Source organism: Rhamphochromis longiceps, linkage group LG18 (assembly GCF_057381845.1).
Source record: "Rhamphochromis longiceps isolate RC_006_pf linkage group LG18, R_longiceps_female_GT1.1, whole genome shotgun sequence".
Taxonomy (NCBI): domain Eukaryota; kingdom Metazoa; phylum Chordata; class Actinopteri; order Cichliformes; family Cichlidae; genus Rhamphochromis; species Rhamphochromis longiceps.
Genome location: NC_140574.1, coordinates 18014951 through 18041628, shown reverse-complemented (window position 1 = coordinate 18041628; position 26678 = coordinate 18014951). Strand labels below are relative to the sequence as shown.

Below are 26678 nucleotides of genomic sequence, written 5' to 3'. Positions count from 1 at the left end.
AGTAAACATAGTTTTTGCATTCTTCATATATGCATAGCTTAGCAATTTCTTACCATAATTTGGCTTCTTTTAGGCTCTTTTTCAGGAGGCATTACAATGTCAATACAGTAATATACTGTGCTCTGGACCCTCAAGATAGAAAGTAAGTATTGTTGATTTAATGTCAAAACACATGCCCACTTGCTATTTGTGTTTCACTAGTTATTATAGAGAAGTATGTCAGTTGCATGTTGTGAATGGGTGATGGGTATTTATTTAATATGGTTTTCATTTTTTTGACCACTTGAATCCCTTTTACACTACAAGTCGCACTGACTGGCCTTTATTCTCTAAAGTATCTAGGAAAATCCAAAATATGGCAAAAGATTAATTTAAATAACTTCATGCAAATCTAATTGACACTTTTGAATGTAAGTATTTAGGTGGATTCAGTGTAGCAAAAATGACACTATTATCCCTTTTTTACTTCCAATAGGTGGAAAAAAGATGGCTGCCCATCAGCAAGGTATGTAGATAATTATATTTTTGCACAGAGACAATGAAAGCAGTTCTTTTTAAAGGTGCACTGCCTGTTTGAGGCAGATGACAGTAATGCTACTAACTACACTGCTCCTCCTCTGCAGAATCTTCGGCTTTGTGGCGAGGAAAACTGGCACTTCGACGGGCAACGTATGCCACCTGTTTGCTGAGCATGACCCCGAGCAGCCAGCAAGCGCTATTGTCAACTTTGTGTCAAAGGTGATGATTGGTTCACATAAGAGTAAGTAGAGGACAAAGCAGATCACTTGGACAGACGTTTGCAACGTCTAGAACAACGAATGAAAGACTGAGAGGCTGAAGAACGGACTAAATATAATGACTCGAGATGGTGATGATCTGAATTTGAACTGAAAAACGTGCAAATGTAAAGTGATCACTGTACGAGGACATTCAGCGACACCTTTAATCGAAAAGTATAAATAACTTTTTAAAAATTTTGTTCCTTTCAGTGCATGAACTGTAAATTAGCTACATAACAAATAACAAAATCATTATCATTTTCACATTGTTTACAACTGTAATGTCTTACACAGTAATACAATCATTATTAACATATTTTAAGTTCCTCATACTAAAGCTGCTTTTCTTACTCATTCATAGCATTTTATGGACCAACCAAGAAAACCCTACATTGTTGTATGTTTCTCTCATATTTAACCAAAAAAGAAAGGATAAAAAAAAACTTCATGCAAGCATTCATTAAGATTTCTTTAGTTGTATCTGATGTAGAAACACCTCATCTAACCAAGCAGGCAGGATTTCTCTGTGGATTTAAAAACATGCAAAAGCAGTGTTGCAAATGTGTATGATTTGGACTTTGTGCCTAACTTCATCACATGCATGATTATTTTATCTATGCAATGTAAATGTTGTTTTTGCTTCTTTTTTTTTTAACGTGTAGTTTTGTAAAATGTGCTGCATGTAAGTGGCTTTTTTGAAGGTGTTAAATCAATTTTGCCATAAGATGTATTGGAGTATGACCACTTTTAAAGCTGTCAACATTTTAATGAAAGTGTGAGCGTGCATTTGCGAGTGTTTGAATGAGAGAAATTGTAGAAAGATATTTTAATGAAACCATAATATTCTTTTATGATATATATTCTGCTTTGACAGTAACCGATTAAAAACACATCAGTACTTTTGTAGATGGTACAAAAGACTAAGAATGTAGGGTTACCTTGTGACCTCGGTTCTCTGAGTAAAGAGTCGATTGTGCCAATTCTAGGGCTGCTTGGAGATCAAATTATCAGTGATTTCACGCCAGCACAGGTGCTCTATAAGTGAGCCAGAGTGTCTGTCCACACGCCCTGAATAGCATTGGGATTATCCTTGTACATATCAAATATGTAACAAATTGAAGATTGAGATCAACACTGCAATCTTTCAGTGTCAAAAATAAAGCAGTATACACATACCCCCCCCCTCCCCCCTTTTTTAATATTTATACTAAATGTGTAAAAGCACACATCCACACACAGGCTGCTATGTTACAAGAACAAATGCTGTTATTAAAAAGAAAACAAAGAAGAAAGAAAGAGGTCAGTGTTGGAATTTGCACAAATAGGTTTAGTGTTTAGCACACTCAGCTAGTCATCTGTCAGTGATACACATTTGCTCCTGACCATTTTATCCAGAGAGGGATCGACAACCACACTAACAGCTGGTGTTATTCTTGCATCAAGTGCACGCTTATTATCACTTTCCATGACCTATTATGTGTACCTCATCCTTATCTCATTCAATACTGTGCCTCGGTGTAAAACATGCTACATGTGAACGATTTATTTGTATATGGGCATTTCCATGTTTTTGTTGACTTGTAAATACTAATCATAATGAAACATTTATTTAATCTTGATCCACTAGATTCAGCAACTAGTGGGAGTATTAGCCTTGTACCCAGAGCTGTAAATATCAGGCTGTTTGTTGGTTTTTGCATGAACTGTAGCGGTGGTAGATTGGGTAATTGAATCCCTTTTATTAGAAAAGGGTTAGCTCTGTCTTGTGTCCTTGTATCTCTGTGCTAAGCTATGCTGTGCAGCCTTATGTAAGTATAGAGACACCAGGATGGTAATATCTACCAGCAAAGGAGCAAATAAATGAAATTTGAATACACCGCTGTTGGTTGGCTTCAATCCGGTAAACAAATACATAAATAAATAGTTCAGGATTATTAAGAGTAACTTTGTAAATGTAATGGTATTGGTATTGTGACATTTGAAATATATTGAATACATTTGAATATTATGAGTTTGTCATAACTGCAGGGAGGCTGCAGATGAATGCTGCTAAACCAAAGACTCTAAGCACAATTCCAGCTTTTCAGGTCTTAGCAACATCAGCTGAACTGATAGCTAAGGCATTTTAGCTTTAGGCTTCTATATAAACATTCCACTGTATTTGGTATCTGGCTATTTTCTCAGAAAATAAATGATAAGTAAAAAAAAAAAGGCTGTGGACCCAGTAAATTTATTTTATCAGTGGAAATAAATGGTATACAATCAGAGATCGGTGTATTAGGTACACTGTGTTGGATCCCCTTAAATTTCAGAGCTGTTTTAATTCTTATTAACATGTCCATGCTGACATGATAGTGTCACACATGTACTATGTGCCGCTACATTATGCATTTGATAATGTACATTGTTAAATGCACATCCGTGATTTAAATCTCCTGTTTCAGCACATTCCAAACTTGCTCTATTTGATTGAGGTCTGGTGACTGTAGGCCAGTACATCAGTTTGAGATGAGATGAGCTTAGTGACATAGTGTGTTATCCTGCTGAAAGCAGCCATCAGATGATGGGTACAGTGTAGTTATAAAGAGACGTGGACATGGTCAGCAACAATACACATGTTGTCATATTCTGGGGTGGCAGACTGTGTGGCGATGGTTGACGAGTGAACCCAAAAGCAGACGTGTGGAAACCAAAGCTTAACTTAAACCAAGAGTGAGCCGTTTATTTAGGCTGAGTGATACAAAAGACAAGACAGGAGGACACTAAAGCAAAACTAACCGGAATACACTGGGAAAACTAAATACTGGAACATGGAACATGAATATCTGAACAGTGACGAGGGAAGAGGAAACACACGGGGAACACAGCTGGGGCAAATAAACATAATGAAAGAGGAGGAAGCAAAACTAAACACACAGGACGTGATACTATCAAAATAAAATGGGAAACACGCAGACTAAGACACACAGACTTGACACTGGAACACCGAAGCAGAAACGAGAGACAAAAATACTGACATGACTGGATACGGAGAACAAGGAGTGAGAGACATGGAGTGACGAGAGGGAGCAAGGGACACGGAAGGAAATGGAGAGGGACATGATGGGCTTGGGGAGAACATACATCAACGCACAACTCAGACAGGGGAGACATGGAATGAGACACAAGGAGGGGAACAAGTAAACAGAAAAGGGAGACAAGACGTGAGGACAAACGACATCTAAAAGAAATGCTCAGTGGATACTAAGAAGCCCAAAGTGTGCCAAGGAAACAACCCCTACACCATTACACCACCAGCGCCTGAACCATTGATATAGTTGATTCATGTTTTCATGTAGCTTACACTGAATTCTAGTCCCATCATCTGAATGTTAAAGCAGAAATCGAGACTCAGACCAGGCTCCATTTTTCCAATCTTCTGTTGTGAGCCTGTTCAAATTGTAGCCTTTTCTGTTTTTAGCTGAAAGAAGTGGCACCCGGTATGGCCCTATGCTGCTGCAGTTCATCTGCTTAGAGTTAGTGTGCTCTTGCTCTGTGTCCTTCACTTTGCTAAGGCCTAATTACAGCTTTGGACTGCCTCAGGGGCCAGATCAACAAGATATTTTGGCCTAGAGGGCGACCGTGGCGCTGTGGAAGCGCATCTGTAACCGGAAGGTTGCCGGTTCGATCTTCGGGCTCTCTGTCCTGGTCGTTGTGTCCTTGGGCAAGACACTTTACCCTACCGCCTACTGGTGTATAGCCAGAGGGGCCGATGGCACAATATGGCAGCCTCGCTTCTGTCAGTCTGCCCCAGGGCAGCTGTGGCTACAACTGTAGCTTGCCTCCACCAGTGTGTGAATGTGAGATTGAATGAATGAATAATGGAATTGTAAAGTGCTTTGGGTGCCTTGAAAAGCGCTATGTAAATCCAATCCATTATTATTAGAGAACTGCTGCTAACTAGATATGTTGTGTTATTTGGACTGTTTTCTATGATGGTCCACCAGCGATGATTGTTCAAGAAATTTCTAGTATATTGGTTGTTTCTGAAGCAACCAGCCTGTCTGGCACCAACAATTGTGCCACGTTCAAAGTCACTTAAATCACCTTTTTGCCATTTTCAGATGCTCATTTTGAATTTCAGCAGGTTGTCTTCCCCGAGTCTACATGACTACATTGGACAGTTGAACCTATTAAAGTGGACACACTGTGTATGATTCATGTCAATCTGTGGCCAGCAGAGGACACTAGCGACACAAAACCGTTGTGACTGTGAAAGTCCCAAGTCGACATCACCTTTGTTGTTTTAGAGCAAAACAGGCTAGCAATTATTACACACTGAAGTGTAACACCACATCTTTTGATGCGTCTGACACACAAATGTCTGTATCATCATCATCATCATCATCATCAACTTTATTTATAAAGCACTTTAAAACAACCACAGCTGACACAAAGTGCTGTACATTGGAACTGTAAAATAAAATTACATGAGATATAAATAAAAACCAAATAAAAGAAGAGTGAAATCATTAATTAAATAACTACTTCAATTAAAAGAGAAACTAAGTCTCACTGAGGTTAAAAGCTAAGGAATAAAAGTGGGTTTTAAGACGTGATTTAAAAGTGGACAGTGAAGGGGCCTCTCTAATGTGCATGGGCAAATTATTCCATCACTGTAGAGTGTGAATGCACCTTTCTTACCTGTTGCGTGTGCACATATCCAATGCACATGTCCACCCTCATTTACAAAGTGCACTAAAAGAGTTTCTTCCCTCCAGGCAAGCCTGGGCAGGTTGCTCTTAAGGTACAGAGAGGGAATACATTTGCAGAGATAAGAAGGAGGAAAGGTGTGCAGTGAAGGACCCCTCCACCCACATTACTGTGTGTCTGCAGGTGGTGAAAGTGAAGAATTCCCGGGGAGGGCAGGAAGGAAGTGAAGGCCCAGTTGTGGCGACTGCATAGAGCCCATCTTCCTCTGTTATTTAGTGTGGAGTGGTCTTGAAATAAAAGGAGCAGGGGAAAATCCAGAGAAGCAACCAACATTATCAGATTACAAAGGAAACTGTCAGGAGAAACACCATTTCACATGGGAAAAATAAGTGTGTGTTAGCATGTAAGATATGTAGGTCTAATGCAGCAATAATTTCCCATTAAGATTAATTAATACATCTTTACATTTACTATTCCCAGGCTATGTTTTATTATATAAGAATGGCTAAAACCAGACACTGCATGTGGGTGTCTTTGTCAACTTTCTGAAGCTATAAGAACTAGTTGACCTTATGGGGAAAAAAACAACTATAAGAAACAATGATGAAGATTAAGTCACATAGATTATCCTTCTCCCAGCAAATACCAGCTTTGCAATAACCCCTTACAGATTTACACCAGCCTCTCCAAATTTCATTTTGCAGATAATTTGGAGGCCTTGTTTACCCGGCTGACAGAACTAGTTCTCATTCCTCGATCACCCCAGTTCTGAAGCTTTTTTACAGCCACTTAATTGGCGGGGCAGGGCCCATCTCTTTCCTCTGAACCAGAACAAAGGTTTGTGGACAGAAATAGAAACTGGATTCTGGGATGGCTGCACAATTTGAGGCCCATGCTTGGCTTTCAGCAGAGGCCAAAACCTGGAAAGGCACCGTGAGAAAACTGTAGGCTTTCATAACGCTTGTTAAATTGAGGCAAGTCCAGGTCACATTGAGATGACAAACAAGTATCATAACTCTTCATCATAACTCGTAATGTTACTAACGGAATATTGGTAGTAGGTTGAGTCTGTGGCATCACAGCGCTCATACATGCGTGGTGAAACTGGGCATACTCCAAGGTCATTGATTGAGACTGTGGAGGGGTTTCAGTTAGGTCATGGTCTCCGAACAAGAAACAAAAAACTGTGGGATAAAGAGCTTCCTTCGTGGTGTAAATTTGCATTTACAACAGGGTTTTAGAATTTGTGCTAATTGGATGATTGTGGTTTCCAACATAGACTCATCTACCCAAACTACCTCAAAACCAAAAGCACATTTGTTTGTAGATTAATGCATGATGTCTACTACTTTGCAATTTTAATTTTAATGACACATGTCCAAGTCACATTTGAATATCTGTTTCTTGTCATATAACAGTGGTGAGAAAAAAGAGAGAGGTATTTTACACATGTGGGAAAATGTCCCTAAGATGTATGAATACATGTTCAACTATCCTCATAAGTCTAGGTGAGACAGAGACATAGGAAGTGTAACTGTCTTTGGGGGGACTTGGGGTCAAATTGAGTGGTGCCACTCACAGCCCACTTCCGACTACTCTGTAATCTGTCAGGGTGAGTGCTGAGAGTTCCTCTCTCTTTCTCTGTGTCCTTCACTTTGCTTAGGCCTAATTACAGCTTTGGACTGCCTCAGGGGCCAAGCCTCCAGAAACAGGGACCACGATAGACCACTCCAACAAAAAAAAGAAAGAAAATGATTAACTGGCCTTGGAATTAGATGAAAGCTGGCCTCTAGTTTGTTCGCCATTCGACCAACATCCAATAATCACATAATAGCTGAAGCTATTTATGGGTCCAGGTCAGAGCAGAATCAAAGAGAAACAATTATCATATTAATCACTATAGAGACTCCAATTTATCTGTGATCTTAGTCGGCTCAAAAAGCTCTCAGACAGAAGCAATTACATGACAGACAGTCATGAGACCATTCAGGGAAAAGAATAACTTTAAATGTACCAGACTTGTCATGTGATCTGCAACCGCCTCATTCCTCTCCTACTCCAGCACACCTCCACACTGTATGTATTCCACACACTCTCTCCACAAGCACAGACGCACTGGACCCTGACAAGCAAAAATAGGGAAAGGGTTGTTTTGTGTTTGAGAGTGAGGGACACACACACACACTCTCTCTTACATTGTTCTTCTGGGCTAACTCAGGCATGTTTTGCAGATATCCATCTGATTACAGTACGTGATTTATTTATCTATGAATGTTGGTACTGCACATTCCTTTGCTTTTACTTCCTTACATCCTTTAAGCTACTAAAAGAGCTGCTGTGTTAAAATGCCAAATACAATACCAGAGATAATCACAAGAAGAATTATGAAAATAGCTGTGGAGAAAATTTTGGTATAACTTATGTAAAGGTTTTAAAGTGAAATAAAACCTACTTATTTTATTATAGATTATATTTACCTGTGGGAAGTGGGGCATTATGGCTAATGTGAGCTACAGTCGGGTTGCTGGAGCTAGTGCAGCCCAGTCTGAGGTCTTCAAGCAAGTGTATCTGATTTGTCCAAATCGTCTTAAAACAGTGGAAAATTGCTCCATAGTACCATTTGACAAGCTGTTGCAGCTGGCCATAGTTGCCTCTGACAGCAGGTTATGTTAAACACATGTACAGTAATATCCTGTGTGTGCAAACGTACATTCTTCACACTCCCTCTTTATTGAGAGGCTGCTCTGCGAGACGACATTCCTCCAGTACATTACTCTTAGTCTCCTCTGCTATGCTGAATATGCACAGGTGGCTGAGAGACCCCCTTTCAAAGAGCTATGAGTAGAGGAAAGGGCAGAAAATCAGCAAGCTTTTTCTTTTTTCAGCATATGAACCAAATGCTCTGCTGTAGGCCTGTCTGTTAACAAATGGCAGGGCTGGTTGGCAATGGATTTGACACTGACTTCTCAGAAATGTAAAAAATACAAAAAAAACCAAAAACCCTGAACTGTACACCTCAACTCTGCTGCTGTTATTCTGTTGAGGTATTTTGGACAATTTCTGCTATGGTATTTGCTCTCTCGTCTGTAACCAATAGTGGACCTAAAAACACCACAGATGTAATTACTCAGGAATTTTCTCACTTACATGTGTGGTATGCATCCTTATTTTAAGGACTGCTTTGTAGCGGAGACAAATGACCGGGACGGAACCAGCTATGTCGCCCATACAAACAAGTCAAGAGACAAATACATGGCTGTACATGTGAGGAGCAGGTACACAAGGTAGACTTTTTGCATGACACAATAACACCAAATAGCAGATGGGATCCTTAATTATATTTATGGAATGTTTTACTTCATGCAAATAGAGGCAAAACAACAAGTTAAAAAAAATGATAAGTTTACTGTTATTCATAATATTTCTAAAGACGATGTATAGTGTGGGGAAAGCACTATGGTGCAGTGTTTGGCACTAGTGGCTCACAGAAGAAAGGTTCTGGTCATGTCAGGTCTTTGCTGTACCCAAAATCAGCCTTGGACATGCAACTCTACTGATAAGTGAATGAAATCAGTGGATGTGAATTATTATGCATTATCTGCACAAGGAAGTTCATCATTGAGCAGTATTTGATAAATGAATATGGTCAATGTGCAGCTAATGCACACAGCATATACATCTAGTCTGTGTAGTCTGTGAAGTATAAAACGAAATTAAAAACAGAGAGACAAATATATATATATATATGCCACCACTGATTTTGGTTATTCTTTAATATTTTAGACCTCAGGGTGTACTGTTTGCATAAATAATAATTTAATAATACATAATAATATATCAAATAATATACTAAAATTTGTAACTGTTTGATTGTTTATAATGTAGGCCTTTAAATTATTTACAAAGGATTTGGATCACCCTATTGGACACCTTTGGTCTACTGGAACAAAACGTTAAGTGCAGCCATGTGACCTTTTACCACGTAAAAGAACGGAAAGAAACAAATGATTCTGGCTTTTCAATGTTAAATAGCGTTTAGTAGTAAGTGTTGATGAATTACTGTAAAAGTCGAAGAGGCACATTGTAATAATAATGCTTGACACACATGACAACTGGCTCCCCCTATGGATTAAGGCGAACATAGCCGATTGCTGAGTTTCCTCTCGTGTGGGGACTTAAGACTTTATATGCACCGTCAGTAAACTGCAAATATGTATGTGTTTGATTAGTATTTAATTTATTTTTGTGGAACATCATTAGTACCGTGCTTCTAATGCTCTTGATTACATTTTGATTATTCCATTTTTTTAAAGCTCTCAACTACATTGTTCACTTAAAAGTCATGAGTGAGAGGGTGAAGGAAATAAATGCCTTGGCCTGTGATTTTCTTTTTTTCCTTTTTAATGTTATTTAATATCTGTCTTAAAGAGCCACACCATAAATCTTGCCTTGCTTTTCAGCAAAACCCCAGCATATTTCTCTGATGTCTTGAAGGAATAACGGAGTAGACGCAATTCAGCAGCACACCACAAGCTATTCGGGGGTGTGACTACGGTCATTGGGGTCTATATATTGAGATGTTTTGTCCGCTGTCTTTATGTGAATGGGAGAGAAGCTGCCCAGTGAAAAGTCCCCACGGCAGGACAGCGCACCTCCTCACTTCATTCGCTCTCAGACACAGCACCATGGATTCCTGTTTTCGCGCACTTTGCATGACTTTTGTCCTGGCAACGTTCACCTGGAGGTCAGGTGCGTTCGGACCTGTTATCAGATGCGAACCATGTGATCTTGCTGCACGGCTTCTGTGCAAACCTTTACCCAAGGACTGCTCGGAGAAGGTCCGCGAACCGGGCTGCGGCTGCTGCATGACTTGCGCGCTGAGTTTCGGCCAGCCGTGCGGCGTGTACACCGGGAGATGTGGCTCCGGCCTGATTTGTCAACATCAACCCGGTGAAACGAAACCTCTGCAGGCTCTGCTGGAGGGACGGGGTATTTGTGCAAACGCTACTAACAAGCGACAAACTACCAGACCAACAGTGCCAGTCAATGAGCTACCAGGTAATTCATCAGCGTGAGTGTTTATGCCTCAAAGTGCGCTCTTTTAGACACCTTACGTATCACTGGTTAATGACCACAATTTCGGTAGTTGCAGAAGAACTGGTAAATCTTTGCCAGTGGTCGTCGGGCAATGTAAGAATTACCAGATGTTGTATAAAAAGAGAAAACTTTTTTTCTTTTAGCAATAAAAATCCAGCTAATATGTGAAAACACTTTGATGTGTTTAAAACGTCTTTACATCAGAGGAACGAAGGTGGTGGATAAGGCTTTAAGCAGTGCGCACTGGAGAGATTTCGATTGTGGAAAGAAGAAGTGCCTCTTTGTGCCGCAGAGGGAAGACTTGAACCCTCCCTGAATTCATTGTAAAGAATTCAGGTCAGATAAATGTTAAAGCCTAGCCTGCATCTTCAAGGTTGCATGGTTTCTAGTTTGTACTTTTGAATGAAATCAAATTAAAAAAACAAAAAAGGTGGGCTTTTTATTTTTTATTTTTTTCCGGAAGTCAAGGTTTTCTAAAGTTTTTCAGAAGATGCTTTTAAAGCACACAATACCCATGTCCCTCCCCTGAACCCTAGCCTGTTGAAAAAATGTGAAATTAACACTCTGCTATGTTTGTTTATAAACACATTTTTATTTTCACAATTTTTTAGCAGAGAATGCTGATACTCAGGATGAAGAGCGCAATTCCACTGATTCGGGTGTTCAGACCACTACATACAGCACCCACAGACCTATTGGACCATTTAAGCCTCGACTTCACCCTTTCATCCCCCCAGACATCCTGAGACGGGAACAACAGAGAAGAACCCAGTTCTTTAAAACGGGGGAGCTACCGGGACCACTCGTCACAGATCAACAAAACTCTCTAGAGACCAAGCGGGAGCCTGAGTATGTAAGTACCACAACCAATATTTTTTCTGTCTTCAGAGCACACTGGAGGAATGTTTTTCTCTTCTTCCTCTGTGCTTTGGTGTTTTTTTCCCCCTGCGGGTGATGAAATGCTTTGGGTAGCGGTGCTGACGTTTGGCAGAGATTGTGAGCCAGTAGAATGGCATGGCAGCAAGCGGGTGCCATAGCCCTGCGGCTGACCTGGGTCAGGCGGTTGTTTGGCCACAAGGCGTCCGCGTGCCGGCTATACTGAGAGCCAGCGAATGATGGATTGGCTTATGTGAGTGCCTGTTGGGAAGCCCTGCTGCTATTTTGATCTTCTCTTTGGCCCAAGAAGTGAGCACACTGTAGTAATGGGCTTTGACTGGCTGTTCTGATTAGTGACTTGAGTACTTGGACTTGAGGACAAGCCTTTTGACTCTGTCTTTGAGCTGTTTGAATTCACTTTAGCCCCCCCAGTCTTTGTGTAAGACTTCTAAGCAGCTTTGGCAAACTGCTAAACCTTCACAAGCCAGATGAATTCATTCCTCATCTGCCACCTCTTTCATATTGCAGCCACCATTGTTTAGGTATTACAGCAAGGCAGCGTGAGTCAGCTTTATTAAAGTGTTAATTCACCAAAACATTAATGTCAAAAACCCACTGCCAAATGGCATTGCTAATGAGGAAGTATAAACGCTTTATTCGCTTTTTATCTGTCTTCAAAATGAAACTATAGAATTTCTGATGTTAAAGGAAGGTACTAAAAACTGGTGATGTCTTCCCTCATTCACAGGGTCCCTGCCGAAGAGAGATTGAGAGCATTCTCAGCAACCTCAAGATCTCCAACATTCTCAACCCCCGAGGTTTCCGCATACCAAACTGTGATAAGAAGGGCTTCTATAAGAAAAAGCAGGTGAGAAAAAGTATACCTAATAATTTGATATTTGAGTGTTTTAGTAGTGCAGTGGTTCTCAAGCTTTTTCTGGCAGGCCTCAGTACAAAAGCCAAAAGAATGCTTGCACCCCACACCCTACAGTGTTTATCGACATTTAACAATCTAAAAGAATTCAAGATGAATTTTACTTTTAAAAAAATGTCAGTGCAGTTTCATCAGCAAACACATCACAGTCAGTCTTCTTAGTTTCTCCTAGTTGTTTGTGCCCATCACCAGTGGCTCATTGCCCCCCTAGTGGGACCTGCCCAGCAGTTTGAGAATCATTGGCTTAGTGCATCCTTATTCAGTGGACACGAAGGGCTGTGCATTATTTCACGATCTGCTTAATGCAAACTTGGTTACGGAATCAAAATGCTGTAAAAAGGAAATCAGCATTTGCGGAGTACATTCATAATGATTACAAGACGAATGACTCAAACTTAAGGTCTCCTGCAGCCCAATTACAGATTTGTTGCTGTCCTCATGTATTCATTGGTAGTTATTAGAGCCTCATCATTGCACCACCACACCAGTGAGGTATACCCTAGCCACTGGCTCTGGAAACTGGAACCACAGGGACCAAACCCCAGCGGGGTTGACGGCAGGGACGATGGCCATTTAACGGAAACCCTCCCAGGGAGACAGACGTCAAGGTGGCCGCCGGCACCCCATGTGCTTGCCCCATAATTGCTGGACTTTTGAGAGGCAGACACAGAAATAGAGCCGAAGCCATCCCAACGCTCACATGGTTCACCCACGATCGGGTTGTAATAAATGAGTGGTTCTGACGCATTCATATGGAGGCACTTAGGGCTCCCGCACCACTGCATCACAGAGGCAGCTTCCCCTATTACATAGCAGTCCCTCCCGCTTAATAGAAGTGTTCTTATTGACCTGCAATCATCTCATAACCAGCCTTACAACGCCAGGCTCATTGTCTTTGTTTATGCAGAACGGACCTTCTGCACCGCGCTAAGCCTTTAGGCACTGAAGGAGTGGCAGAGATGTTGTGGTGTTCAGTTGAATTTGAACACTCGGATGACTCTAAGGGAAAACAGCTCTTGTTACAATGATTATTAACGGTAAATGCCTCTTAGAGGGAACATAACAAACTACCCAATAATGATTTTGGTGTTGAAGAAGATGCATTTATAAAAATAAATAAATAAATTGATTAATGTATTTGTTTCCCCAATAGACAGCCTGCGTTTTTTTGTTTTTTTTTAACTTGCCGCCAAAATTTATGGTTCACTAAGAATTTTTCATTCATCATGATAAAGACTGTTTATGAAACTCTCCACCTAAGATCAGACCTCACTGAGTAAGGATGTCTCCCCGCGTGACCAGTCTCTTCTGTGCAGCAGCAAGTGTTGCTTTAGCCCTTGAAATGAATGGCTGTATGTTTAACTAGAGTGGAGGTTGACCTTTAGTAAAATTGGCAGTAAAATAACAGCCCTTGGGTAGCTCCACAGACTCTGTAAGTCATTTGTAGTAGGCCTACCCATAATTTGGAGCTGTGGGGTATAATCAGCAACAGATGATTCGTACTGGCCACCAGCTTCTGAAAATAGATCTTGGTTCACAGTTGTTCACAAACGGGACTAAGCAAATATTTTACCAGGTTTCTGTTTACCTTAAAGGTCTCTATATGTGTGTGTAACAGGAGGTAGACCATAAAAGCAGCTCAAAATACCACAGCGTGTTGGATAGCAAAGGCTCAGCACAATCTGACCATTAATGACTCTTAACTATGCTTTTCTGCTTCATTGACTAAAGTGGCCTGTTATCCATAATGCTTCATATTCAACCGGATTTGTACATTCAGCTTTCCCACCTCCCCCCACCGGTCTTCCCTCGCTTCACCTTGTTCTCTCCTTCACTTTCAGTGCCGTCCTTCCAAAGGCAGAAAGCGAGGCTACTGTTGGTGTGTGGACAAATATGGGCAGCCTCTGCCAGGTCTTGATAGGAGGGAGCGAGGAGATACCCAGTACTACAACTCTGACAGCCAATAGGAGCAGAGCAGGATGGGAGGGAGGGAGGCTGAGATTGAACGGCAAGAACTGTAAACAAATGAAGAAACCGAGGATATTGGAAGAGAGGTCAAGAGATGGCTCAGCCGATATATGGATGTTTGCTATTTCTAACTGTTGCCTGTGGGACCTTTTTCTGAGGCACAGCGCAGAGCGCAGCAGAAGAGTACCGGGCAGAAAAAGCCTGTAGCCTCTGTACATGGATGGATTCTTCATAACCTGTTTGTCTCAGATTCAACCCGGACACCTTTTGGAATAATGTTACACCTAAAGAAACTATCTCAGAGGCCTTATTCTGATTTTAAAGCACAAAGACATGTCACAAGCAGTGATAAGAGAGCTCTTCATTTACGCACAATTAAATGGCATTGCATATGTGTAAATGCTTGTGATTTGTAATCATTATTTGTATGCTTGTGATTTGTTATAAAGCCATTGTGTTTTGTCTTGACAATGTATGTATATTTGAATAAGTAAGCATGCAGTGATTTAAGTATGAACTCCTATTTGTATGAATTCCATTATTCCGGTTGCTTCCTGCTCCAAGTAGGGAGTTGGTTGGGACCGTGCGGCTCAGACAACACAGCGCATAGAAAGTTATTTTTTACTCTGGGTCTCACGCCACGGAAAAAGAGATTTTGTTTCATGATCTGTACTGTGTGTGCGTGTGTGGGTTTTTTTGTTTGTTTGTTTGTTTTGTTGTCGCTTTGCATAAGCTGAATATAAGAGATAAGGGGTCCTTACAGTTATCTCCAGTCTCTGTGTAGCCAGTGATATTTTTTTAGCACTTGTCTTGGATTAAGTGGTCAGTTTAAATATGCTGTTTGCATGTACAATGCAACCCTCAGAAGTCTATTTTTACTTAATAAAGGCAGTATAAAGTTACCCAAGTATTGTTGTTTTTAATGTTTTGTAGATAGACACAAAACAAAACTCCTTTGTGATAAAATAAGATTTTATTAAGATGCACATCCACAGAATTAGAGTATATACAACAAACCCAATAATGGAAAAAGCAGCATTCCAGGGCAATTAGCATTCAGTTGAAACTGGATCTACTGCACATAGCTACAACAACAAACAAATCTTTAAACACAAGTGAATGATAATAAATACTAGAGTAGGTAGTCAGATAAAGAAAAGGTCACATAAAGTCCCTAATGTGAGAAGATGTAGCTGAGAAGAGGTCTCAGAAATCCTCTGCTCAAACTGTGGACCTGCAGAGACCAGCAGAGGTAGACGAATGATGAACAACCCATCCCAAACCTCAGTGTGGCTTGGAAGAGCACTGATATGTTTGTGCTAGGCCACCATGCACATACTTGTGGCACTTTAAGCATTTCACCCAATACCCATTGAGGAAACGCCAATGGAGATACATTCAGACAATGTCAACAGAATGAATGAATGAGCTGCTGTGTTGTTTGCTGCCGTGCACAGCTCTAGTTATGAATGAATTAAACAAAAATTTATCCTGAAGTCTCTCAAATGGGCTTGGCACCGTAATGGACCTGTGGTTTTGAGCAATGGAGTTATTTAGTCAGAAACACAAATGTATACAGTGTCGCCCTATATTTACAACTGAAAAAAATAAAACAGGCAAACATATAAAAGATCTAAAAATGACAAATGGTTAATGCTTGTAAGAATATACAGGCAGCGAATAAATAAGTTGATCATACATACACCACGTAAATAAGATGGGAGGAAATTTCCTCCACTCAAATAAGTTTTCACAGTTTCATTTTTGCAAAGGAGAGCCGGCTCATCAGGCGGCTGACCTCCTGTTGCTGTTAATGTGTGTGCCTTTGTGTGTGTGAAAGTTGGTTTTTGAGTGACAACAGAGTCCATCCTTCAGTGAGTAACTTCTTGATGGCACTCTGAGTCACCGACCAAGTCGCTCGATCCTAGGAGCCTCTTCCCATTCCAAGACGAGACGCACCAGCAGCGAGCGGGTGGTCCAACGAGAGATGACTCGCACTGAAAAGGAAATAAAAATGGCATCTCTCACAAATAAATCACTCATTATTTTATAATAAATCCCTTTTGGGAGTCAAAATTCATTTTGTTATGGTGAAATTTCTGAAAAAACAAACAAAAAGTTAAATTCTCACCTGCTTGGCCTTGTAGAAGCCATGCTTATCACAGTTGGGAAGGTAGAAAGTTGTGAACTTCTCTCCTAACCTCTGCTGAGAGGTGGCTATCGTGTCCAGTGCTTCGTGCAGTTCAGTGTGACATGGACCCTGTGTAGGAAGAGAAACAATGAGAGCTACAGTCTCCTAAACACAAATGCACCAGCAAATTATCTACACCCCCTCAGAGCCATCTACTCCCTCTTGTGGAAAGAGAGATGAATTACTTTGAATAACCAGTTAGTCGGATTGTTTATTTTTTCCCTCACCTGTTGCACCAGTTTGTTGCGTATGGCATTGACCTTAGCCTTGAGACTCTCCTGGCCTTCAGCAAAATCTTGGTGATCAAAGGGAAGGTCACCAAGATCAAAGGGACCATGCTGCAACGAGCCATGGTCAGGGACTCCTCCATCTTCCTCTGTAGAATTTTTAGGAAACAGAGAGCATACATGGCACATGAAATGGAATGGGGTTGCACTAAAGATGTAATTTCAATGCTGTGAACTTTTTTTAATTAATGAATATCAATATGAGCACATATGAAACAGCCAGGCTACCTTGGCGGAGGTCTACAGTGCAGATTCCTTGTCCTCTGGTCAGAGCGTGCAGTGGTCTTGCTTCACCAGGCCTGGGAGTGCAGCGGAGACCCTCAGCACAGTGGGCTGTGTGAACTCCACAGGAAGCCCCCTCCTCGAGCGCACAGGCCATGCAGCAGCCACAGCCTGGCTCCCTTAACACCTGCTTGCAGTCTGCTGGGATGGCGGGGCAGTCGTTCAGCTTCTGTTGAGTACAGGGGGCACAGCGGATGGGCTCTGGCCCCACCACCGGAGATGACCTCACTACGGACAAGACAACCAGAGCCGCCGCTGCCACAAACGTCAGCTTCTCGCTTAATCCAAACATTTCCTTCTGATGAAATTCTTTAGCTTTTTAGACGTTGTTTAAAACTGTCAGTTTCTTCTAACAAGTCTTCTCTGAACTGGCAGTATTTATATGAAAGCTTTGGCCTCCAGAAGGGTTAATAATTGACTCAGCACAGATATAAAATATTTTTTCACAAAGCTGCTGTAAAAGGTGGATGACCCCGCTTGCCTTGCGTAGTTTGAGGTCATTTGTCAATATTGACGCTGGAATGCACATCAAAACAACTTTTGACGTGCATTAGTCATCTTTCTTTAACTTTAGAGTTATGAAAACAACTGAACAGTGCTGCTGAAATTCAGTACAATGATGAATAGTGAATAACGTCTTTAAGAGAGAGCATCACGTGATCCAAGGAGCTCTAGGCTTTGCTACAATGGCTTGTTAATGTTAAAAACTGTCTTATGGGTGTTGTCAAAACTTTATCTTGTGAAGTAATTCTGACAGGTTAGGTGCTGACACTGTTTTGACAGAAAAAAGTCCTATTTGTCCTTTTAGTCTTGTTGGTGAAGGTTCCTCTTATCACACATGCAAACAAACAAGGTCCTCCACCTTGTTTATCGACCTGTGTGATAACCCAGTCTGCCTTGCATAACCCAGAAATGGTGAAACGACACATTTATCTGGGAAAAGATGGCAGTAAATGGCCGTTTCCTTGCTGTAATATTTGTCATAAATACCTAAGTCAAATGCCACATACCTTTAGTCATACGATGTGTGACACAAATTTCAATAGGCAGTGATCCCGTGCTTTTCATTCACTGAAGAACTTGCTTTTACCCTGCAAACTTTTAATTGCTTTTTTTAATTTAATAATTATTCACCATGGAAACAGATACAGTCATCAGGACCAATTACTAAAAACACAGGTCTTAATAACAAAACTATGTGTACAGTCCCGGGATAAAAATATGAAGTTAAAGAGATAAAATGCTGATGAATGTGAGGATATGGGCACAATGAGAAATAACAAAAATGAGCACATTGTGTGTGTACATTTTGCATTTAATAGGAAAGTAAAATATGTTGTCTTTGAATATCTTAAATTTTTTTTAATCTTAACTAGAGAAAAATATGCTTTTAAATGAAACCTTTATACCTTTAAATTGCTAGAAATGTGTACACCCAGCAGTATATAAAAGAAGTTTGCATTAGCGCCTCTTTAAAGTACTGCAGACTATGCGTGAATCGCACACATTTTACTAATTTAATAACATAATCATGATGTAAGAAAAGGACCACGGCGTTACTACGTTTGCATGTGCATGAACTGAAACTTTAATATGTATTTTAATGCAGATTTACTTTAGCTTACATAGGTTGGGTGAAAACACTTTCTTTTCGTAAAAAATAGAAAAATAAATTTTATTGATTTATTTTGAGTCAACTCTGACTGACGGTACACTAAAGTGCACCAGCCATGTTGCTCCCACACAGCAGGGGAGGGGTCAGCTTTGACGTTGCTATGCTTGCTGAAGAGAGCTTTGGTTCTTCGTGTTACATTCTTCACTGGCATCCAAATCTAGTAACTTAAGAAACGGTAAACGGGTTCAGCTTGAACCTAACAGCAGCAAGTGCTGGTTGAAAAAGGGATTGATACACAAAATAAAAATACAGCGAAGACAGTAGCGGGATAGAAGCACAAATACCAAACTGAAGATAACACAATGACACAATTAACTCTTGCACAAAATATACACATCATGTTCTCTCTAAGCATTGAACTCTTGTGTAATGAAACCAGCTATCGTGCCTTTTGTTTATTCACGTATAACAACAAACGAAACGGGCCCGCACATGGACTTCACTCTCTTGTCAGTGGCTTCCTTAAATAAGGCACATTAGGCAGAATTTGTTCAACGTTCAGTTTGTCACGAATGAGGTCCCAGGTTGGTGTGTCCCAAATGTTTCACGTTCACCTCACGAGATGTCACTCAATCACTAGCTGATGAGTTGTTGCCTCTTCGATGCTGACCATCAGATCCGCTAGCCAGGGGGGAAACGGTTCCTCCTTTGAAATATGTTAGAGGGCATTAGTGGAAAAGAGATTTAATTAAGGTCCATATTTTTTTTTAAGTCAAGACAGCTTTGCTTAAAATTATACTCACAGCTATTAAATTCTTCTTAGAGCGTTCCCTTGGCTTCGGGACTGGCTGTTTAGATCTTCTCGGTTTCTGCCACTTAATCTTGGAGGCCTTGAAGCAAAAATAAACTAGTCTTTTTTTCAGATTTTTAAAAATTATTATTATTTATTTAAATAGAAGCAAATAGTAAATACTCAGTAACACCTACCTTTATTTTCACCTTACTGCTATTGGATCTCCTTACATTTGTAAATTTCGGCTGTCCTGGTGTTGTAGCTTCACCACGTAGATGAAAAGAAAGCGTGCTCACATCAGACACGGAAAAGCTCTCGGTTCCTTCGTGTGGATGGTTTGAAAACTGGCTCAGGGAACGAGACAGCCTCCCAGGTCTCAGAACCCTCAGTTGAGCAGCATCATCATCTTTATCGCTCTCATCTTCTGCCAGCGCATCCTCTTCCTCCACACCTACTTGAAATGGAAAATCGCCCTCATTTCCTTCTCTTGTTCTGTTCCCTTCAGTTTCATCCTCAAGCTCTGACTCTTCCTGGATGGGCTCCAGACCAGGTCTCTGTTCCATCAAAAAGCCTATTTACTCATGACATTTACCATTTTTATCATTTGATTTGCTTTATTCAAAGAATAGTGATAACAGATTAGGCTTACATTTGGCTGTTGAATGTCCATTTAGCTGGATGGCTGAGCTTTTTGGAACCAGAGTAAAGATACTGCAGTCTCTGGTGTGAGTGTGGCCTCCTTGTCATCAGTTGATTATTGAAATCAGGTGCAGAGGCTTAACATTTTTCACAGATGTTTTGACAGGTCATTGCAGGTGCATGAGAAAATTACTTGCATTGCCTAATTTTACAATATACATGCAAAATAAAGCAATGCAGCTTAAAGTCACTCAGCTTATTGTGACTATTATTGTGACAGCAATGTTAATTTTGCACCATTTTGCACCATTTACCATTTACGGGTCGATCGTGGCTCAAGAGTTGGAAGTTCGCCGTGTAATCGCCTTGTAATAGGAAGATTGCTGGTTCGAGCCCTGGCTTGGACAGCCTCGGTCGTTGTGTCCTTGGGCAAGACACTTTACCCGTTGCCTACTGGTGGTGGTCAGAGGGCCCGGTGGCGCCAGTATCCGGCAGCCTCGCCTCTGTCCGTGCGCCCCAGGGTGGCTGTGGCTACAATGTAGCTTGCCATCACCAGTGTGTGAATGTGTGTGTGAATGGGTGGATGACTGGATATGTAAAGTGCTTTGGGGTCCTTAGGGACTAGTAAAGCGCTATATAAATACAGGCCATTTACCATTTAAAAATTAATTAATTCCAATTGGCTAAAAAAAGAAACTAATAAGCATTCTTGAGGTTAGTATAGCAAATGCCTTAGTCTAACATCGTATCAAATGACTTCCAATTACTTAGTCTGATTAGTGAATACTTTCAGGTATATATCAGTTGTAAACTTATAGCATCAGTGAAATCATTAACTTCAGACTTTTCCATCATGTCACATATTAATAGGTATCAAAGCAAAAAAGGTCATATATCAATATGTTACAGCATTGTTCAGGAATGAAGATTTTGATCTATGTATTAAAATATCAATAAATAAAATAATAATTCTGTGTTGTGTATATAACCCAGGATGTGGAGTTATTGGTTAAGGTCCAATAGACTTAACCACAGTAATTTAATAAATATACAGGCAGAAGGCAGACAGTGTGCAAGATTTCCATTTGGTTGCCAACACATCAAAGATTAAATTTGTCTGACTATCATGGATTTCTGCATCTCTATAGACTACTGATGAGGAGAGAATGAATGCATATAAACTGTGGTCAAAATTCATTTTGAAGTAGAAATGTGTTACAAATGCTCTTTTTTTTTCTTAATACAGACTAGCAAATTGTATTTTCTTTGTTCACAGAAAAATGTTCACATAAATCATTAATTTATGGGTATATATATATATATATATATATATATATATATATATATATATATATATATATATATATATATATATATATATATATAATCAAGTTACATTTTCTTGTTTGTGACATATGCTATTTGTCTTTATGTAATTCCAACCATTCAGGAGTGCAACAACCAAATTACTCATTTCAATCCCCTTTGGCCCTGATGACACCATGACGAGACTTGCTCCTTAACTATTATTTGCAGTAGTTTCCCTTTACTGTTTGAGCTCGACTTCAATTAGAGTGAAGGTGACATGAACTTAAAAGCTCAATGATATCACCCCTTTTAGTAAATGAAGAACTTCATCAAGGTAAATCAACATAAAACTACATAAACGAAGCATTGTTTCCTCTCTCCAAGCCCATAAAAGAGCTAAATAGGTGAGCAAATGAAGTGTTTGTTGACTTAACTGTTACACTGAGTGAACCTTAAACAAACTTTACATCAGTACCAGGAAAACAGTTTTGGCCCCTGCCCCGTGTTTGACACATGATGACATCCATCTAGCCGTGGGCTGTCAAAGTACATTGACCGACATGATAAACATGTTATTGTCTTAAATAGTTTCCTGTTGAGAAAGAAAACTTTTACAGCGAAAGTGATTAAATAATGTCTGAGAAAATAAAAATAAAAAAGGTGATCTTTCACATTTGTAGCCAAAACTCAAGAAACTACTTTCTTTATCATAGCGATACTGATGATATTTTATACACCAATATTGTCTTTATTACAAAATATTCAATAACCCAACTTTACACTGTACAAGATACAACATAGTTTACAACTTTTGACTATTTACAAAAAGTATGATCTGCATATCAAAGTGAATATATCTAAAAAGGCAAGTTGCAATCACTGTAAGCTTATTGAGTAAGGCAAGAACTTGAAACGTGATGTATTTACACTTTTGCAGATCGAGTGAAAGTTCTATGTGCTGATAAAGATACAGGCTATAAAGATAATCTGAAGCGCATCATGTTTCTGCCAGTATATCTGAGAGATGTGCTAAAGCTAAAATTTCTCGAGGAAAACTCAAAAATGTAGCTGCTAGATAACAAAAAGCAATAGTACAGTAATGTGTATGCCTGAAAGACGACAGCAGCGAGACACTGCAGGAAATCTTCTGTGGCCTCAAGGAAATGTTTGAAAGTACTTACAGCATTTGAAATGTTTAGGCTAAAGGAGTTAGTCATGCATTTGTGGAAGTCATGTGCTTATAGTATATGCTCTCTTCTGTGTGGATGAATGCCATTCTTAACTCCTTTAGATATCTGTATGTAAGGATGCGTGGGCCCTCTGTGTGATGTTCTACAATACTCCATCGCTGGTCCCATTTTGGCATAAACTAGCATCCATAGAACCACAAATCCAACTCAGTATGACTTCTGTTTAGGTTTGTTAACCTTTGTCTTTTCCTCGTATTATCTTTTTGCCTCCTCATCAACAAAGCTGCCCCTATCTGTGTATTATGTGTACATGCCATATTGCACTACAATACAAAAGAATGTCATGTATTAAGGAAAACTGATTTTGTCTTTCCAGGGTTTAAAACACACCTTTGTCTTCTACCAGTGATCGAGCATGTGGTAAACATCTACTGCAACTTTCTCTCTCATCTTTGTTGAGGCAATATAAGTATCGCTAGTGATCTATGGAAAGCTCGGTACTTTGGTTTTCTTTCAACAGGAGTATCATTACTATGGCTGTCAACTTTTAAAAAGTCATGCACTATTAATTGTAAATATGTATCATAAAAAGCATATTTCATCCAGTGAGCTCCAAGTAAAAAAAAGAAAAAGAAAAGAGACTGTTTTGTGCTGTTTTGTTACAATTCAGAATTGACCACACATGCATACGCACACTCACAAGTACACACTTGCATGCTTACATACACCAAAAAGAAACAACACCATTTTACGCTAAATAACGCAATGAATCCTTGGCATAATAAGAAAGACAGTGCAAAAGCAATAGCATGATCAGTCTCTTTCTGGATATCAACGCACATATCCCCCGAACACGGAATATGTACAACATAGTAAAAAATAAATATGCTCATTATACCTGGATCTGATGGAACCCAACAAAACCACACATCTAATCATCTGTTACAGAGATGTTAAAAGAGGATTTGAGATTCCGGGTACCCGTCTCTGCACTCTGCATTTTGTCTCTGAAAAGTGGCAAGCAGTTAAAAATCCCTAAAGCAAGTATGATTATCCATACAATGACTTCATATTTCTGGAAGTTCACATCCTGAATGGGTGTATCCTGGGTTGTGCCAGTACAGACTAGACGCTTCTAGTCCTCCAACCAGGTTTTCTTGCTTTATTTAAGATGAATATATTTTCTTTCTTCCTACACTGACACATCTGCAGCAGCTGCCACCGTCTCAATTTCAATCTCTGTCACCTCTACAGCCCTCTCTTCATCAACCTTACCCACTGCGGGCACACAGGATGAGGGTTGGCATGCGGCTTGGCTGTTGCTGCTGCTGTTGGCAGTGTTCATCTGCATGTTGCTACCCATGCCGGGATGAGCAGTGAGGCTGGCAGCAGAGGACACGCTGGCCAGATTGGTCGGGACGCTCGTCTTTCCACAGGAGTGGATCCGACGTGCCAGGCTGGCGGAACGCATCACCGAAGAAGTGGTTGCAGTGCCCACTCCCTGAACCTTCCCTTCCAGGAAGTAGGTCAGCATCTCACCTTTGCCTTTTACACTGACCTTGCCGCGGCAAACCAGGTCATAGTTGGTATTCAGTAGCCGATAAACCTCCTCAGTCACCTGGATAATAGAGGCATAGGAAATATAGATATTTGTTATTGTAAGTGTTGGTAGATGTGACAGCGGAGCTTGGCAAGCTGGTTACACTTGACTCCATCATATTTGTGGATCATTTGTAATTGAAAACAAGTACCTGTATTTTCCCAGGTACTCCAGTGCTGTCCATTCGACTGGCCACATTGACCGTGTTACCCCAGATATCGTACTGAGGTCGCCGTGCTCCAATCACCCCTGCAACCACTGGACCCACATTGATTCCTGTGCACAGACATAAAAACATTAAACTAAAACAGAGTCATTGAAAGTCAGTCACATTTAAATTGTCTTTGCCAGGGAACCAAAACAGTTCAATTTTATTTATATAGCATCAAATCGGACCCAACAGTCCAACAAGGTGGTTTATATTGTATGTCTACTTACCAACTCTCAGGACAAACTCGTTGTATGACTGATAATTGATTTCATCCAAAACATCAAACATTTCAATGGCGTAGTCTGCTATCGTGCTCAGATGGTCGTACACAGATTTCTTGTTCTACAGAGGGAAAGAGCACCAAGCAGTTAGTGTACATGTGAGAAAGGATCCTTCATATTCCCTTTAAAGACTAGGACAGAAGATAAACACATAAATAAAAAGGAAAATCCAAACCTTGGTCCCAATGGTGGGGACGAGTCCCACAGCTGCCATGTATGTGCTGCCAATGGTTTTGATTTTCTCTATGTCTTTGTAGCACTCCTTATCCATGAGCTGTGAAGCACACATTCGATAAACACCTGACACTACAAGGCAAAAACAATTCCAAATTTACAAAGTAAAGAAATAAAAAAATACTAAGACCTCGTCAAAGTCAGCAATGATCTCGTTCAGTAGCCTCAAGCATTCCACTCCCATGTTGTTGCCATCCAGCTCGATGTAGAAATCGTTGAAGTTCGGGATTGAGGCAAATAGGACGCCAACTTGTGCATAGGACTGATAGTACAGATCCTAAAGGAAAAGAAAAACAATACAGTAAAAAATATTCTTAGATGTGATCATTAGTCATTTCTGGTTTCAGCCTTTTTATCTACCTGTTTGTCTGTCTGCCTGCCTGCCTGTCTATTATCGTGGCTCACCATGTTTCTTGGGTTTGACATTAAGAAGTGTTGAGCCACGTGTGCAGGCAGCAGATTGAAGAGGATCCTCCTGTTGTCCAGCTTTACTTTCTCCATTCCATCTCTTTCCTCCTCCGCCTGGCAGGAAAAGTAGCACACAAAATATCCAGATATAGCTGTGAGAACCAAAGCTTGCTTCATATTTCCACCACATGGTGTCACTAAAATGACTTGTGAGCATCAGACTGCTGTAAGCGTCAGAGTATGATTAATAGACTTGGGTACATTACATGACTAATCCTGCTAGTTAAAGGGTTAAATGGCTTAAATTCAGCTTCAACACTTCTATCCCCCTATGCAAAACGCTCAGTGCCAAATGAAACCGAGCTAGAAGAAGCTTCTTACTCTTTTTTTGTTGCCAAGAACAGACATCTGGCAGCCTATAAATATACAACCTCATTTCCAAAAGAAGTTGGGTTGCGTTGTAAAAAGTAAAAAAAACAAACCAAATAATTTTTTAAAAATCCAATTGCAATGATTCAATAATCATTTTAACGGAAGTTTTTTTTGTTGTGTTTGATCAAACATGCACACAAACATTTGTTTGCTCATTTTAAATGTGATCCCTGCAACACCTTTAAACAAAAACTAGAAAAGGTTTTTCAGAGTTTACTTTGGAAGCATGGTTGCACATCCTCCAGAAATGTATATCCATAGCCTTTTTTCATATGCACAGAGATATCATTGCACACTTCCTGACCTGTACAGCCCATAGGAAGTCCAGACGTAGTTTGAGGTCAAGTTGCCTGGAGTGGAGGGCAAGGGCACTGACAAAGAGCAACAGAGACAGGATGGGCTCATAGCCCCGGATGTGGAAGGACCCCCCACTGCGGAAGAGACCAATTGCACAAGTCAGCACTGGACCAGACCACACAGAAAACTACACAGGAGGGTTGAATGGACCCCCCACAGCGTCGGGAGTGATCACAAGTAGAGTTACTTTACAAAAGTATGAAAGCAAGGGCTTTTTTAGAAGGACATGGAAACAAAGCAAGCAAAAAAAACAAAACAAAACAACTTTATTGTGCTTATAACGTATTCTGAAATCATGGAATATTACTATTAACTTGTGCATGATTAAATCTAAAAGTTTTTTTTTTTTTCAAAACTAATCCTTACCTTGACCTGAACAAATTCAGAATAATCATTTTTTTTCAGTTGCACATTTGGGATCTGAGCTCTAATAAAATTGGCATGGTCCCTCAGTACTGGGTTGAAATAGCTAACGTGGTCCCATCATGCAGCCCACATTGTCCT

General features: G+C 40.3%; 4 protein-coding genes across 5 annotated transcripts in view; 2 read left to right on the top strand and 2 right to left on the bottom strand.

Annotated features, from left to right (window-relative positions):
* Window positions 1-1998, top strand: part of LOC146648069 (tensin-3-like) — a 33156-nt gene extending 31158 nt beyond the window's left edge. For both annotated transcript variants that reach the window (XM_085390373.1, XM_085390371.1), the window contains 3 exons: window positions 74-142; window positions 476-505; window positions 624-1998. In XM_085390373.1, the coding sequence (XP_085246499.1) occupies window positions 74-142; window positions 476-505; window positions 624-768 (244 nt within the window). In that variant the 3' untranslated portion in view covers window positions 769-1998. The remainder of the gene's footprint in view (window positions 1-73; window positions 143-475; window positions 506-623) is intronic.
* An 8050-nt stretch (window positions 1999-10048) lies between these two features.
* On the top strand, window positions 10049-15255 carry LOC146648068 (insulin-like growth factor-binding protein 3). Its single transcript, XM_085389131.1, has 4 exons — window positions 10049-10529; window positions 11180-11421; window positions 12193-12312; window positions 14220-15255. Exons 1-4 carry the CDS (start codon window positions 10049-10051, stop codon window positions 14343-14345), a joined length of 969 nt encoding a protein of 322 aa, XP_085245257.1. The 3' UTR covers window positions 14346-15255.
* A 903-nt stretch (window positions 15256-16158) lies between these two features.
* Window positions 16159-17441, bottom strand: LOC146648067 (insulin-like growth factor-binding protein 1). Its single transcript, XM_085389132.1, has 4 exons — window positions 17053-17441; window positions 16765-16913; window positions 16478-16606; window positions 16159-16343 (listed from the first exon to the last, which is right to left on the bottom strand). The coding sequence occupies exons 1-4, from the start codon at window positions 17396-17398 to the stop codon at window positions 16218-16220; spliced, it is 750 nt and encodes a 249-aa protein (XP_085245258.1). The 5' UTR covers window positions 17399-17441; the 3' UTR covers window positions 16159-16217.
* Window positions 17442-22302: 4861 nt separating this feature from the next.
* Window positions 22303-26678, bottom strand: part of LOC146648066 (adenylate cyclase type 1-like) — a 42114-nt gene continuing 37738 nt past the window's right edge. Inside the window, exons 14-20 of the mRNA XM_085389897.1 lie at window positions 26122-26248; window positions 25338-25499; window positions 25108-25254; window positions 24919-25017; window positions 24690-24804; window positions 24403-24527; window positions 22303-24269 (exon numbers count right to left, since the gene is read on the bottom strand). Coding sequence (XP_085246023.1) covers window positions 23844-24269; window positions 24403-24527; window positions 24690-24804; window positions 24919-25017; window positions 25108-25254; window positions 25338-25499; window positions 26122-26248 — 1201 coding nt within the window. The 3' untranslated portion in view covers window positions 22303-23843. The remainder of the gene's footprint in view (window positions 24270-24402; window positions 24528-24689; window positions 24805-24918; window positions 25018-25107; window positions 25255-25337; window positions 25500-26121; window positions 26249-26678) is intronic.